We start from the raw sequence: 15,277 nt of genomic DNA on the forward strand, positions 1-15,277 counted from the left end.
AATTTATTCAGTCTTATTCACATGGGAATAATTTTTGTTCTATTTAAAAAAAAAAATCAGGATTTATTTGATTGTTGGACCTAAAGCGATTGCTCCTCAAGACTGCGTTAAAAGGAATCTGGCAATACAAATTCTTTCTTTACCTTATTTTTATGCAATCACGCTACTTAAGTTTCAATCATCAACATTGATTTTAAAAGCAATAACATTATTATTTTAAATTTAATTTTAAAAAAGTTTGTATTCTTTATCGTTAGAATTATATAAGGTATTATTATATAGTTATGATAAATATTAATTATCTTTAAAAAATAATAATTTTCTTTGATATTTAATATTTAAGAAATATTTTTACAAATTAGAAAGGGTTTATAAATAAGTAAACATATTATTTTATATAGTTCTGGGCCTTCATGTACACAATAGTGATAAGAAATTAAATTTTGTTGATGCCCTTTGTTAGATTGAAACTACTAATACAGGTTGAGATCTTTCCATTATTTAAATATTTAAATTCCTCAGACCCGAATGCGCCAAGTTTTACAATGAGACGCTCCACTCCATTCTCTCTGCTATCTTTCTTTTCTCGCCAGCATTTGGTATTTCCGCCGTCACCAGATGCCGGATCAATACTCTTCGTGCTCTTTCCTTCTTGAAACTTTTACAATTACTGCGCCGAAATGCCCAGCAATTTTTTATTGCACCAACAGAGCGATTTGTTCCCGTCCGCCCGACCCAGTTGTTCGTCTTCGCCGCAACCGCACTTTCTCGTGTACTTGCAAGGGTACATCTCCGGGTATGCAACCTGCCCATCGCGCCGGCCCCGCTAGTTGCATACCCATGAATAATTAATGATGATATCCAGCGGCGCCAACGCCGAGAGTGTGAGCTGGAAATTAGGTCTTTGAAAATTCCTAGATCAAAGGGAGAAAGTGGCTGCTCGAATTTAGTGTTGGCCTGATAAGGCAGGCTTTTATTTTTCAAGGCTGCTCGGGGAGAGTGGGAATTGGCCTTAACTGCATTTGGGGATGAGAGCGAATTAAATTATACAAGCCGCTGGGAGCCACGAGATAATGGTTTTTGGAATTGTTTTCTTGAAAGGTGGATTTGAAAATCCTTCAGATCAATTGATTTTTTTAATAACAACATCATCTAGAGCGATAAATAATTACTTTTATCGCAAATAAAATTTTACCACTCAAAATAATGCGATCACTCGCGCAATTTCTTATCTCCATCACATAATAAATTTAAATCTGCTCTAAATTTGTGGCTATAAATTCTAAAAAAAAGAAAAGTTTTATTTGTTCAGTTTTCTAAATATTGTTTCTAAGCAAGTCATTGTCTAAATAAAAATATAAACAAAATTACACAATCATCAAACTTGACCCCAGTCCCAGTCTAGACCTACCAGACCAATTTAAGAGTGTCTGGCGCGATCGAAAACCCCACTGATAAGATACGATGGGGGCATAAAAGATTACATACTTTTTAGCACCACTCGTTCTCTTTCTCTACTTGCGACAATTCTTTCCACTGCAAAATGTCTCTGCGCGACCAACTCTACCCTGGTGACGTTATTGCCGCCCTGAAGTCGATCCACGGCCCCAAAGCCAACATGATTGACTTTGACATTGTCAAAGGTACTGAAGCCGTCCAGGGCTTCCTTTCGTGCGTCCTCAGGGTACGGGCCACGTGCGAAGTCGATGGTGAAGAAAAGGAGGCCAATTTCGTAGTGAAAAAATTGCCTCTGTTGGACATCCAGAAGAAAATCGTTGAAAATATGAAGATTTTCGACCAGGAGGTGGCTTTTTATCGCAAATGCCTACCCCTCATGAAACGCAGATTTCCTGATGTGAAGGTCGTCAACTGCTTCTTTGCACACGAAAGTGGGACAATAGTGATGGAAGACTTGGCTCTGCAAGGTTTCGAAAACCTTACGAAAAATCTCTCCGAGTACAGAGAGCAAGTAAGAAGCATTTTTTTTTTTAATTACATCCGATTTAAAATAAAAATATATAAAAAAGGTCATGACCCTGGCGCAAGCAAAGATGGTGATGCGTGAGCTGGCCAAATTCCACGCTTCTTCGCAGGGTTTTGATTGGCTCAAGGTGGCGCCGGAATGTTTTTTAAAGGACATTCGTCTGGAAATCGAGGGGACCACCGCTTACCAGAATATGGTCGGCGGCAGTTTGCTGAATAGCATTGTCCCTATAATGGAGTGCATGTACAAGAATGACCCGAAGTGCATAAAAAAATATACTGATTGGCTGAATGATCTCGAGGGAAACGTGTGGCCGTTTTTGGTTAAATTTTATAAAGCAAATCCCAGGTAAAAATTAAAACTTTAAATATTTGAAGTGCTTCAATTGAAGAGATAAAAAAATTGTTCATTGACTGAATTAATTCTTTGATAAAAAAAGATGGTTAGATAAAAGATAAAATGTGTTGCATAACCTATATCATAAACTGTTTTCAAAAACAATTTTAAAGATTTAGAATAAAAAGCTTTTCACCTATAATAATACTTTGCACTAGATACATCAATGCAGTGTGTCATGGCGATTTTTGGGCGAACAACTTCATGCTTCGCTCAGACCCCAAAACGCAAGCCCCCCTCGACCTGCGACTCCTCGACTTCCAAGTAATGCGCTACGCCCCCGTGTACTTTGACCTGCAACTCCTTTTCTACATCAGCACCAAAGGCCACTTCCGCAGCGTCCACGAAGAGTCTCTTTTGCGAACGTATTTCGACGCTTTCAACACGTTCAACAATGTCACTCCCGACGCGACCAATTTTGAGCAGTTTATGACCGGATACGACGAAACTAGAATGTCCGGCCTGCTGGTCGGGATGGCCATGTGTCCCATCGCGGTGGCGTTCGTTGAGGACACGGCGCCACCCGACGACGGCGAACTTTCCGAGGAACACGTGCTCAAGCTGCTGGGTAGCGAGGAAAACGTGGCGGAAAAGCGTGCGAGGTCGATCAAGGCCTTTAGGGAGGACGAATTGTTCAGCCGCGAAATGAAGGTCATGATTGGGGAATTGATTAGAGAAATGGATAAAAACTTGTTCTAAATGCAATGACAAAGATGCTACTCAACGCTTATTGGAAGAAGTAAATTTAAATTTGGAATTAAGAATTAAATAAAATATCTTATTATGCAACTTAAAATTACTTTTAATTAAAATTTCATGGATCAAACGTTTTTTTGCTTGTAAAAATTCAAATTCGGCAATAATAAGTAAGGATCGGGTAATTATTAAAAATAGGATGTTAAAATCAATGAAGACATTATTAAATTTAGGATGGCAAATAAACTGCTTAAAACTGTGGGAAATTTAAAGATGACCACGTTACAGCTTTTTTTGTCATTCTCAGTTATGTAATTTAAAAAAAAAAAACATAAGTTGCTATAATTATACTCGCTCATTTTTGCACGTTAAAAACATCAGCCTTTTTAAAAATATTTCTCTTATTTTATTCATTAAAATACTTTTCAGTGTGTTTTATTTTGCACCGCCTTGCATGCTTTACAATAATTATTGCAGTCCATGTAGCACAAATGCCTTCCGAGCTCCCTTCTTATCTTTGTAAGAATGAATTGCATTACCTCAGCACTGTGTTATCATTACAGTGAAACTCAAGTAGAAATAACAAAGACCTTATCTTAATAACTTTCGGTCTTACAATCCAAATTATGGTTGAATTTGAGTTCCACTCAAAATGATGGAAATTATTGCACACTGGAATTAAAAATGTGATTATTTTTTTATGCAATTTTCTTTCTAATTTAGAACTTGTGCCCCCTAATCCCCCTAACATTTTGTGCACGCGGCTCGTTGTAGGCTAAAGCAGGTGCTGGTTTGCTCTGTAGGACGGTGGTGGTGAGCGGAGGGTGCGTCATCGCGAGGGTCGTTCGGCAGCTGGTCGGCGGCCGGTGTCGCTTAGATGCTGCAAGGCAGTGGCTTAAGGTCGCCCCTCAGCCTGCGCCTGGGCATCAGTGAAACGCAGAACCCTTTCTGCTCCCTTTTGTCCCTGGGCATGGCAAACCCTCCGGCACAGCCAGACAATGAGGAGGTCTTTCTCGGTAAGAGCACCCCCGACTTCTTTTTTTTTTCATACCTTCTACGTTTTTACAACCAGAAGCATGCACACCCCTTTTCTTCGTTCGTTCGTTCGCACACACATACAAAAACACACATCGGCCCACGCTGCTCCTCTTCACTTTTACGACTACGATTATGTACATTTTTTATATTATGAAGTCCTCTCTTGCCCTCTTTATTTTCTTCTCGACGCCCCGCGACGAGACCGAGCGAGCACCCCGAGACAAACGTGCGCGTCTTTTCAAAACGTATTTCGCAAGAGGGTGGCGCGCCTTTGTGCGTCATTCCGCCAGGACTATATAGACGTGGCTATCCCGAGAAAAAAACGTAGTGAATTTTAGGACTTTTGCAGGTCATACGTTAACGCTTGATCCGCTAATCAGAGGAATTTAGGTTGATAATTTAAAATTAATGTTAAATATTTAATTTGTATTAGCATTTTAAATATTTAAAAACTGTTTTTCTTAACTTTATTTTAGTCAAAAATATATGGATATTTGTGGCAATTTATATTAAATTGATAGTTACAATTTTGTTATTAATTATTTTCAGCTAATAATTACAAAACCTTTAGTTACAAACATGGCTCAAATGAAAATGTTTAAAATGCTATTTAAAATGACGTGCTCTTCAATTATCAGATAGCAAATTCATTACAGATAATAGACATTTGTACCAGCCACTTTGGCTCTCTTAATTATATTAATTGATTATGCAAGAAATGTATCTGGAATGAATATCTAGATAATTGATTAATTTGCAAAAAAAGTTAAATCATGTCGCACATAAATTTCTTTTTAAACTTGGTTAACCTTTGTAAGAAAAATTCAAGAATAAAAACATTCGCGGATTTTTATAAAATTCAGAAGAACCAAAAAAAATTGATAGCAGTTCTAATTCAAAGGATTCTCAAAAGTTAAAAGTTGTATATTTTTACTTCCCAAACGTAAATTTTAAAAATAAATTATAGAATATTACATCAGATTTTGTTCTAAATAAATATCATATTATTTTTGATAAAGTAATTCTCGTCTTTCAAAATGACCCCATCAACAGACTGTAAAGAGCGGTGCGTCAGTTACTTTTTAAGGGTGCATTGTTGAAGCTTAAAAATTTCACGATATCTGGCCGAGCGTTTTTTTCCCTAAAAAAAGAAACGTATATTTTGCCTGGGGCGATTTCCAGTCACTGGGAAAGTTTCGCGATGAAAAATGTGGTGCGAATTGCACAAAGGGCGACGCTGCACATACGGCCGAATAAAAAAGCAGGCGCTTATCGCGGACGGAGCCTGTGAACGCACGTCCCGTGTATGATTATTGCGGTGCCAATCTCCTGCTCTTTTGTTCTGCCTCGAAATTTGAATGAAGATCAAATTTCCGCTCGGCCGCCTTTTCTATCTCGACGCGTTTTCGAATTTTCCCCGCAATAAAAGCGGCGGCAGCTTTTAAATCGTGTCACGTCGCTATTGGAAATCGATTACCTGACGCATCCGCGCTACTCGGCGCCGGAATTTGTCATACAAAACGACGACGAGAGAGAGAAAGAAAGAAAAGTGCGCTGCTCCTCTCATTTTTTTCGCGCCGTGCTCGTTTTCAATTTATTCCGGCGGCGCAAAAAGACAAATGTCTGCACAACTCCATTATGCAAGCGGCGTTAAAATGAATTTTTCAGCAGATAATATCTGCCTTGCTGCTCTCTGCTGTTGGTTTTTTCTCTCCAACTGCGCGTTTCGTTTAAAAGCTCTTGTCGGCAAATAAAAGTTTTTAACGCGCATTTTTTAATTTTTTTTTCGCGAGAAATTGTGTTGTTGCGGAATAAACAGTCCAAATTAAAACGTGTCTCGCAGTAATTCAGACACGTTGGCAGACGTCCATTCCGGTTTCATGTTTGATTCAGCGGCCCGTTTTGTTTTTGGGACGCTGCCCATTTGATACTCGGTTATCATCCGCGTTTCGCAACTTCGGCGCCATTCAACAGAGCTGCATGGGAAAGGTGGCTCTTGGCACAGGTCACCCATAATTCTCTCTTGCACAGACGCCAATGTTTGCTGCATTTTGAAACGCGGATCATGCTTGAGATTAATTGCCAAGAAGAGTTTATGTGCACGTGAAAGTACACCGCATTCTAAGCTAGTGAGAAAATCACCCAATTGTACAGCAGAATAAAATCGTCAAGTATGTGCAAAACAAACTTAAGTGATCAAAATTGCTGTTTTGTCAGCATTTTAATACATATTTGTTTCATGTGTTATTTAAATTGGTCTTTAATTTATTATAAAAATATTATTTTAATTATTATTATGTACAATTTTATATTATCCATAATTGATATTATAAAATTATATATTATTTAATATTTTCATCAATTATATTATTTAAATATTTATCGTTTGAATTTGGCTGAACGTATTTATTTAATATTAAATAATTTTATTATGTGAAACTATAGAAACAAATTATTGACAAATTAACAAAAAGTTAAATAGAATGCTTACTTTAATGGATCATTATTGTGATTTCATAATCTAATAATCTATTTCATTTCATTTTAATCTGTAAGAAGTTATAGTCAACTTAATAAAAAATATTTCAATCGAAACAAAAGTTGAATCATCTTGAAACTAGGAAAATTGTTCTTAAAATTTGAGATTATGTCTATAGCACAAGAAAAATACAGCTAAAGTAATTTTAACTCTGAACTTATTAATTGACAACTTAGTTTATAATGTTTACACAATTTAAATTAATCTTGCTCTGAAATCTTTGGATTTTTTTCATCGCTCATAAAGATGCTATTCTTCCATTGGTCTGTGACATTTAAAGCTTTTCAAAAAAGCATTCAAACGACATTTTATCAAAAATCATGAATAAAAATCTACCTTGAAAATATAAATAAATATTCTGAATAAGAGGCTCTCGCAGGAAGCCACTTGAATTCGCCAATTCAATTTTCACGGGTGGAAAAGCCGCCCCCGAGTGATTCAATTTCCGCCTGGGATTGCCCAGCCAATGTTTATTGCAGCGAGGCGTAATGAACTTGTATAGTTTGCAGTCATATTACGGTGCAAACATAGGGTGAAATAAAAGCGTTCGTTCGTTCGTCCGTGCAAGGTACTTTCCGCGAGAATCGATCGCTCGGCCGCACGCGGAAAAACCATATTCGCATCTGCACGCCGAGGTGAAAACGAAAAGTTTGCTTGAAATTTAATAACGTTGAACGTCCGACGAAAAAAAAGTTGCGGGAAAATGGGCGAGTTTTTCTCAGGCACTCTCGTCATTCGTCGGAAAAGTGGAAACGACGGAGCGGCGATAAATAAATCGAGCCAGACTGGAAGTGGTGGTGTTTGGCGTCAGGTTTTATCTGTGCAGACTATCCGGCGCCCGTTTCATTGATCCGCGGCTGGTTTTTAGGCTTCTAAGACACGCACGTTGAGAGCCATAATGCAGCGCTCGCGCCGCCGCCGCTGCTACCTCAGTAATTTCCCAACCCTCGGCCAAGTATTAGTTTATATTATCCCCGGCATAAAACTGCTAAACACTCTCTCGTGCTTCGACGGGGGCGAGAATCCAACTTGAATCGCTTGCTATCTGACCCCTCACTTGATCTCCCTTTCGGGGTGGCAGATGGTTCAGGTAAAGCACCACAGATTGCGAGTCTCAAATTTCATGCAGTGCTATTAATTATACAGAAAGCGTTTTTATATTTTTTAACGTTGCAAAATAATATTTTTCGCAGTAATTAACAAATTAAAAAGCTAGAGAGTTTACTTAAAGTGAAAGTTGTATTACCAAAGTCAATCTCCAAGCTATGCAAAATTATTTAATCAAGTAGATCTTGTATTTTAAGCCCGCTTTTTAATTGTTGTAAATTTATATCAATCAACGTTCTTCTTTGAAGAATTTTTGATAGAATGTTTGGAATTTACCCTGTAATTAAAAATTCCAAATAGATATAATTAATGAGCCGAAATGGTTAACTTTAGGTCTTTTCATCATCATAAAAGTGCGGAAACTCGTTGCTATTTTTACTATTCATAAATTCCACAGTTATAATTAACAACGCGTTTCTACATAATCTCCAAATTAGACGAGAAATCCGCCGGAGCGCACAAATGCACCGCCTTTTAAAATTCACCGGAGCAGAACGGACCTCAACTAATTATTTTTTAGCACATTCGTCCTGATTTACGATACACTAAAGTAGTTGATCTATTTTGCAGAAAACGGTCTGCTGAGCTATGAAAACCCCAACTACCACCTGGACCCAGCGCGTCTGGACGACGCGCTCAACTCGAACGACCCCGAGGCGGCGGCCGCCCTTTACAAGGAACTCTACCACGAGTTAGACGCGGTTTGCAACCTGAAGAGCCGCGGCGGCAGTGGCAGCGCCGGAGCGCGGCGCCACTACGCCGCCCTTGACATCGGCGCCATGGGCGTCGACGTCAGCGCTGGGCCCACCCTAAAGTGCGTCTTGCTTGGCGCTGAACAGTCGCCGGACAGTGAAAATAACAGGTCAGTTCATTATTGTTTTATCTTCAACTGTAATGCAAATTATCAAAAAGAATGGGAGAATGTAAAGTTAAATTCTGATATTGTTTAAATATCCACTCACAAAGAAATTTTTTAATTAAAAAAGATTAATTGCTGCCAGCGGATTCTGAAGATTGTAACTTTATTGGTGAAAAATGGATTAAAATAAAGTTTAGATTTAAATTAATACTATTGATAAACTTATTTAAGTTTTGAACTTACATATTTTAATAAATTAAATAATTGGTTTTTTTTAATTGAAATAACAAGGAAATTTTTTTTCATATTTTAAAATTCTACAATTCTTTATTTCTTTTTATACATCATGAATTTTTAATTTTTGAATTTCTTACAAACCTAGTCTCAAGTAAATTTGAGTTAATAAACTTTTGTATAAATAATGGACGTAGCAATTTAATTTAATTGAAAATCGGAAAGTTTTGCACTCTGTTATTATTTAATATGTAAGTGACTTTTTAACTTTTAAATTATCATTTAACTGAGAATGGCTGGTGGAAGCAAACTTGCATCTCTACAATCTTGGAAGGCAGTGTTTACCACCATTCATGCTGCAATCGCGGCTTGTTCGGAAAGTCGACTGTTAACCCAATTTCGCGAGTCACTTTGATATACGAGGCAGAAAAGTTGAAAGAGGAAACGCTTTTATTCCGCGAGCGCATAGCGTGCATGAGCGGAATGTTGCTGTTTATTTTCCATTTGAAATTGCTCGGCTCGTCGTAAAATTTCAAGCACAAAGCGCTCGGTCGCGAATTTCCCGTAGAAATATTTAAGCGGGGCTAACGAGAAAAGTTGCGGAGCACAAAGAGGAAAAGTTATCCTCCGCAATTTTACCTTATAAGAATGATATAATAATTCAACAGGGGAATGCTGAACTTTTCCACACAGCGAGAGAGTTCAGACCGAGTTTGGTCGAGCAGTGACGAGGAAGCCGTGCTAGTGCGAAAAATTATGTATTATTATGGATTTGGGGCTTCAAACATTCTCCTTCATTCCACCGCTCACAGTCAGAGATTTTTCTAATTTTGTCTAGAGGAATTTCCGATTTCGTTCTTTATTTAGGTCAAGGGGTGTAAATTTGCATGCAAAGAAATTATTTTGTAAGAGATTGTTGTTTATTTACAAGTCAATATTGGAGACAATTTTTTTTTATCATTTGCTCACGTCACGCACGTGTGAGCTTTATGCATGCAGAGTCCGAAATCGATCAATGTGCGACGGAAATAAATCGAATTAACATTGCAAAAGAGCAGTCGCGAGGAAAAATCTAATCTCGACTTTCTTTGCAAGGATGGATTTTCCCAGCGGGGCGGAAACACTTTCGCCAAATCTCTTTTAAAAAGGTGGCGCGGTATGGATTCCATTCAAAAGATGCAATCGCTTCAAATTGCGTTAACCCTTTCAGTGAAATCGCGGCCGATCAATCACTGATGAAATGGGCGTCATTTTTCGCCTGCATGGAATTTTATTGGACGGCCTGGAAACGAACTCATTGAATTATTCAAGTGGCGCCGCTTTGATAGGAAACGCCGGCGATTCTCACCGGGTGGATCTGAATGGGTTATTCATCTCTCTCGCAGGCACATAATGCGTGCATTATTTAGACGTTTCCGCTGCGCGTTCAAATGAGAGTATTCGCTTTCATCAGAGATTATACAGTTTAAAAAGTGTCGGTGAGAAAAATCATGAAATTCTTCGGCGGCTTGAGACAATATTTTATATTATACTCTGTCGTTATTATTCCCACTTTAGGACTGCAGCTGACTCGATTGTGTGGAAAAATATGGCCGTATTATACATTGTGCTCATATTGCGGCCGATGGGAAACGTGCCGCGCGACACGTGCACCGGATTCTCCAACGTTCTCTGACGTTGAATCTTTGCATCTTGAAAAAAAGAAAAATTCACCGCGCGCGTTTGTTTGTGCGGCCTCTTGCTCGCGGTCGAGATGAGAAATGGCAGTAAAGTTGTTCTGCAATGGAAAATCGATTGCTGGCATTTAATGTGTACCCTGAAGATGAAACAAAATAAAGTTTGTTTTAAAATTGAACAGTTTTTTTACAAACAAAAATTTTTAAACATTTATTCAAATTGTATAACTTATACAACATAATTTCTTTATTTAAATACATTTTTAAATATTTTGATTAACAATTAAAATTCATTTTCAATGTTTTTTTTGTACTTAAATTAATTGAATTGTTATCAATCATTTAATTCTATATTTAGAAAGTTTATAAATAAAAATAAATTCTACCAGTTCAATGCATCATCAGAGTTAATTTATCATGAATGCACCATAGTGCTATCTCTATTGCAGCGAGTAGGAGTTTTTCTTTCTTGTTTTGGGAAAAATAGCCGACACGGCTGAATTAAAAATATTCAAACTTTTGTGGATCCAAAATTTTATCCGTCACCAAGCAAAATTCCAAACTTTTGACAGAGTCGAACGATCCCCTAGAGCAAAGTTCGCCCACTCGCACGGGCCATTTTTCCTTTTGCAACAATATTTTCCGCACCCGCCGTCCCATCCGGCATGCATGAAAAGTTTTTTATTAATATTGGTAGGAGAGGAGCACGTCGAGCAGAGTAGGTCCGCAAGAAAAAAGAGAAAAGGCGCAGCACAATCAGCATAAACTCAATCCTGACTGCAGAGAAAAGAAACTCGAAACTCCTGACGGCATAAAAAAGCTCTTAGTATGCACTTGTGCACGGAAACTGCAAAATAACCCTGGGAAAATTAATTCTCTCTGAGATTTTTAAAAGGAAATTAACCCAGAAACTCCTCCCGACCTCGTTAGCGTAACGAGCCCCAAGTTTCACGCCCGGAAAAAAATCAGTCGTGCCAATTTTCGGACCTTTTCTTCGTTTGCAAAAAGCTGCAAAACAACGCGTTATGCAAATCCACTCTCCAGCTGCCGCCCTAGACATTTTTGCCCGAGGAAAAGGCTGCCGGCGGCGCTGACACTCAGCCAAGAAAGGAAACCTTACTTTTCTCGCGTATATTTTGTCTTATGTAAATACATACGTGTGTACGTACGCTATGTAGGTTGATAAACAACCCCTCGACGACTCTTGCATACTTACGCTAGCTGATACTTGGCCGTGCGCGCCTCTACTTGCTTTATTTGCGTCGGCCCTCGCGGCTCGGGGATGAAAAATCCACCCGGCACTCTCTCGTTAGCCATGCGCTGAAAACCGATAAAGTTTGCCTCTGCAGCGACGCTCAAAATATAAAAATAAAACAAAAGGGCAACTCGACACCATGCGGCTACTGAAGCTGAAGTATTGTTATCACCATTTTAATTACTGGAATTAGGTTCCACGCAACGGTGTTCTGAATAGAAACAAAATATGGATAAAGTTTCAAGATAAAATCGTTTATAATTTGAAATTTTATATTCAATTTCCTTAATTAAAAGTGATCAAAACAGCTTTATTGCTACATTCTTAGTAATATTTGCAGAATCCTGACTCTATTTAATTCTGCAGACTCGGCCAATTATTTAAACTTCAAAAATATTTTCATTCTTTTTACTTCAATATTTCAGGAATATAAATTTATTTATTTTTATAAATTTAGTTTTGCATTATATTTTTCTTTTTTAAGCGACATTCAACTTTTTTATAAGAGTTATCTAAAAACAAAAAATGGACAGTCAGGGAGATTTACAGAATTTGAAATTGAAGCTAACAAAATTAAAAAGTTTGTGAGACAGAATTTTCAACAACGGGAAGCACTTTAATATCATTTACCGTGCAGTACCGTGAGTTTAGAGTATTAAAAGTTTTCTAAACAATAATCTCTAAAAACTTCTGAGCAACTCCAATTTGGAACAACAGAGCAGTCCGCCCCAATTGCTGCTGATTATTTCCTAAAGTTTATTAAAAAGCGGCGCCTATCAAAACTCTCTGCGTTTCCGCGGGTGCAATAATTAAACTGGCGTTGACGCTAATCAAACCGTCTGGCCGCGGGTCGTAAACACCAACTTTCATGGGAGCGATTTCGGGGCAAGCGTGTTTGCCAGAAGCTCTTAGAGAATGCATTTATTCGCAGTGCTAATTGCCAGCAAACATAAGACGAAGAAGAAGAAGAAGCCGCTTCTGCTGTTTATCTGCAAGCGGCGCAAATTAAATTAGCTCTCGGGGCTGACGAACAAGAAGTGCCGACGACGACTGCTCTACGACGGTGCTGCTGCTGCATTCAGAGCAATCGATAACGAGAGCAGCTCTCTCCGACGCCGCCGCCTTGCCAAGCAGGCGAATTTGTTATTCTCGGTGCCTTGTGTATTAGTTACACCGTGAGCCGTATTGTGCCCGAGAATTATTGCCTCATTCTCGGCGGGCGTCAAAGATGCGAACACGCCCTCGCTAAATATTCAGCCGTGTATAATAATGTAGCTCTCTCAAACTGGTGCAAAGTCAAGGCTCCCGGCGCGTGTTATATGAAACTGATATTGTTTCCTCGCTCGAATTATTATTCAATCACAAGAAGAGCACGGTGAGTTACGCACCTTCCATTGCACGGCTTAAGCAAAATTTTTTCCGCGTATCGTGTTGCGCCAATTTGATTTGCTTCTCATGAAAAATTTTCATTTTTATAGTTTCTCCGTTAAAAAATCATATTAATATTTCTCTTACATGTCTTGTTAACTAGTTTTTGATTAATAAATAATAAATTAATAACAAATATTTAAATACCTAATTAATTAAAATAATTTATTGAAATTGTTTTTTCATTATATTTACTTAGAAACATCTGTTACTTTTTAAAATGCCTTCAATTAAAATGTATTCAGAACCTCAAGAGATCTCATGCAATAAATGTTTTATTTATTGAATCATATAATTATTAATATATAAATTAATACATCCAATACAACTCTTCATACGTTTTCTGGAGTAAGGAGTAACCCAATCATAATTTGATACATTTTATGGAGAGCATTTGCCACTATTAAATTTATTTTTACGCATTTATACAGTAAAATTAGTAATTATTTATAACAAAATATTAGGCTTCAAAATAATTTAATATTTTCATAATATTTTTTAATCTAAAAATCTTATAATTAAATTTATTTAAAAAAAATAATATATCTTTCAAATCTTAAATGTATTGAAACTTTTTAGTTACAATTGTACGCGTATAATTTTAAATATTTGTTTTAAATAGAAAAACCAAAATTGTAAAGGCCACCCACGTGGGCATTGTGCTTTTTGCACGAATTCTATGCCTCGTCCTTCAAGAAAGGAGTACGCCTTAATTCACTCTAATTGCGGGATTTTGCATTGGATAATAAACAAAACAGCAACTAATTGCGCGCCTTAAAACGCTGACTTTGAAAGGCTTTGTCAGTCCAGTTTCGCACTCACACGCAGACAGGATACAAATAAATAATTTTGTATGTACCGTGTCCCGGTGAGGTCCACAATGCAAAACTGATTAGGAGGAACTCCCAAATGCCCTTCACTTTTCATGGTTAAATAACTTCATACATAGAGTCGGTTTTTATCTCTCTCGCGGCACTGCACAAATGCTCCCCGCCTCTCTCGGTATAATATTAAAACGCGCGCACAATATCACAATAACAATCAATTCAACGCGGTTTCCACATCTCTTCGCTCCAACACATTCCTCAGAAGAAATCAATCTGAATAATCTTGTATTTTCATAATTCACTCTCTCCCATTTTGCTATTTGCCAGACAAAAAGACCCATATCGATCTGATTTGATTTACACGCCGACCAATTCCACCCACAAAGCATCAAATATGAAACAAACTCGTGCATAGGCCGGTGCTATTATTATTTATCCCTGTCGGGCCTTGCCTTTTACGGCTGCAGAGAGAACGCCATAAAAAGCGTCTCGACCCCACCCGCACACGACACACAGCAGATGTCTAATTAATTCACCCAAGGTGGGAATTAACAAAGGTCGGGCAGAACAAAAAGTGCGGCGGAATGTGGCGAGTGGGCGAGAATTGAATAATATTTCCGTCCCCGCCGTTCTCCGCCGAGTCTCTCTTGTAACGCGGCGGCGGCGGCGGAGTGTTCCGAGCAGGCCCGACGGACGCAGCGCTCGTTCTTTCTTCCTCGGATGAGGCCCAGTCTCCGCCCGAGGATCTCGCGATCACCTTCGTTCGCCGCTCGCGCCTCGAACGTTCACCTCAAAAAACCAACCCTGAAGTCCTTGAGAAGGCCACCGGGGATACTTTTCGTTTTTCAAACTTCCGCAATCTGCCACGAGATGGCCAATTTTGATTCGGTCCTGTGAGAGGAACCTGCGGGTCGCTTTCGGCCACAGGGACGCCCTGATGAGGGCCGACGAAAAATCCAGCGGGAAAAAGGACCGAAAAGGAAAATCCAGATGACTCTCGTGAGTTTTATTTTCTTTCTTAAATAATAAATTTGTGCAAATTATCGATCGGTGGATTGGCGGAATTTGCAATTGTGGCGCAACATTGACGACCTTTGACCTCCGCTCTTTGACGCCACTGGCGGTTTTAATATTTGATTCGGGCGTTCCTTAGCTCAATTCTCCTAAGGGGCGTCTCTCGTGCATGTAAATTCTGCGGTGTTCTGCTCGATTTCGTTTCCACTGCTGTTTTTTTAATA

General features: G+C 38.5%; 2 protein-coding genes across 2 annotated transcripts in view; both read left to right on the forward strand.

The window, feature by feature from the left end:
* Positions 1–15,277, forward strand: part of LOC132201549 (protein Fe65 homolog) — a 44,586-nt gene that overhangs the window by 20,545 nt on the left and 8,764 nt on the right. Inside the window, exons 3-4 of the mRNA XM_059627772.1 lie at positions 3,880–4,092; positions 8,331–8,622. Of these exons, the coding sequence (XP_059483755.1) occupies positions 3,954–4,092; positions 8,331–8,622 (431 nt within the window). The 5' untranslated portion in view covers positions 3,880–3,953. The remainder of the gene's footprint in view (positions 1–3,879; positions 4,093–8,330; positions 8,623–15,277) is intronic.
* LOC132200497 (uncharacterized) lies at positions 1,499–3,186 on the forward strand. Its single transcript, XM_059625993.1, has 3 exons — positions 1,499–1,969; positions 2,028–2,332; positions 2,539–3,186. Exons 1-3 carry the CDS (start codon positions 1,544–1,546, stop codon positions 3,077–3,079), a joined length of 1,272 nt encoding a protein of 423 aa, XP_059481976.1. The 5' UTR covers positions 1,499–1,543; the 3' UTR covers positions 3,080–3,186.

The sequence above is a fragment of the Neocloeon triangulifer genome, unplaced genomic scaffold (genome assembly GCF_031216515.1).
Source record: "Neocloeon triangulifer isolate White Clay Creek 2 clone unplaced genomic scaffold, ASM3121651v1 ptg000014l, whole genome shotgun sequence".
NCBI lineage: Eukaryota > Metazoa > Arthropoda > Insecta > Ephemeroptera > Baetidae > Neocloeon > Neocloeon triangulifer.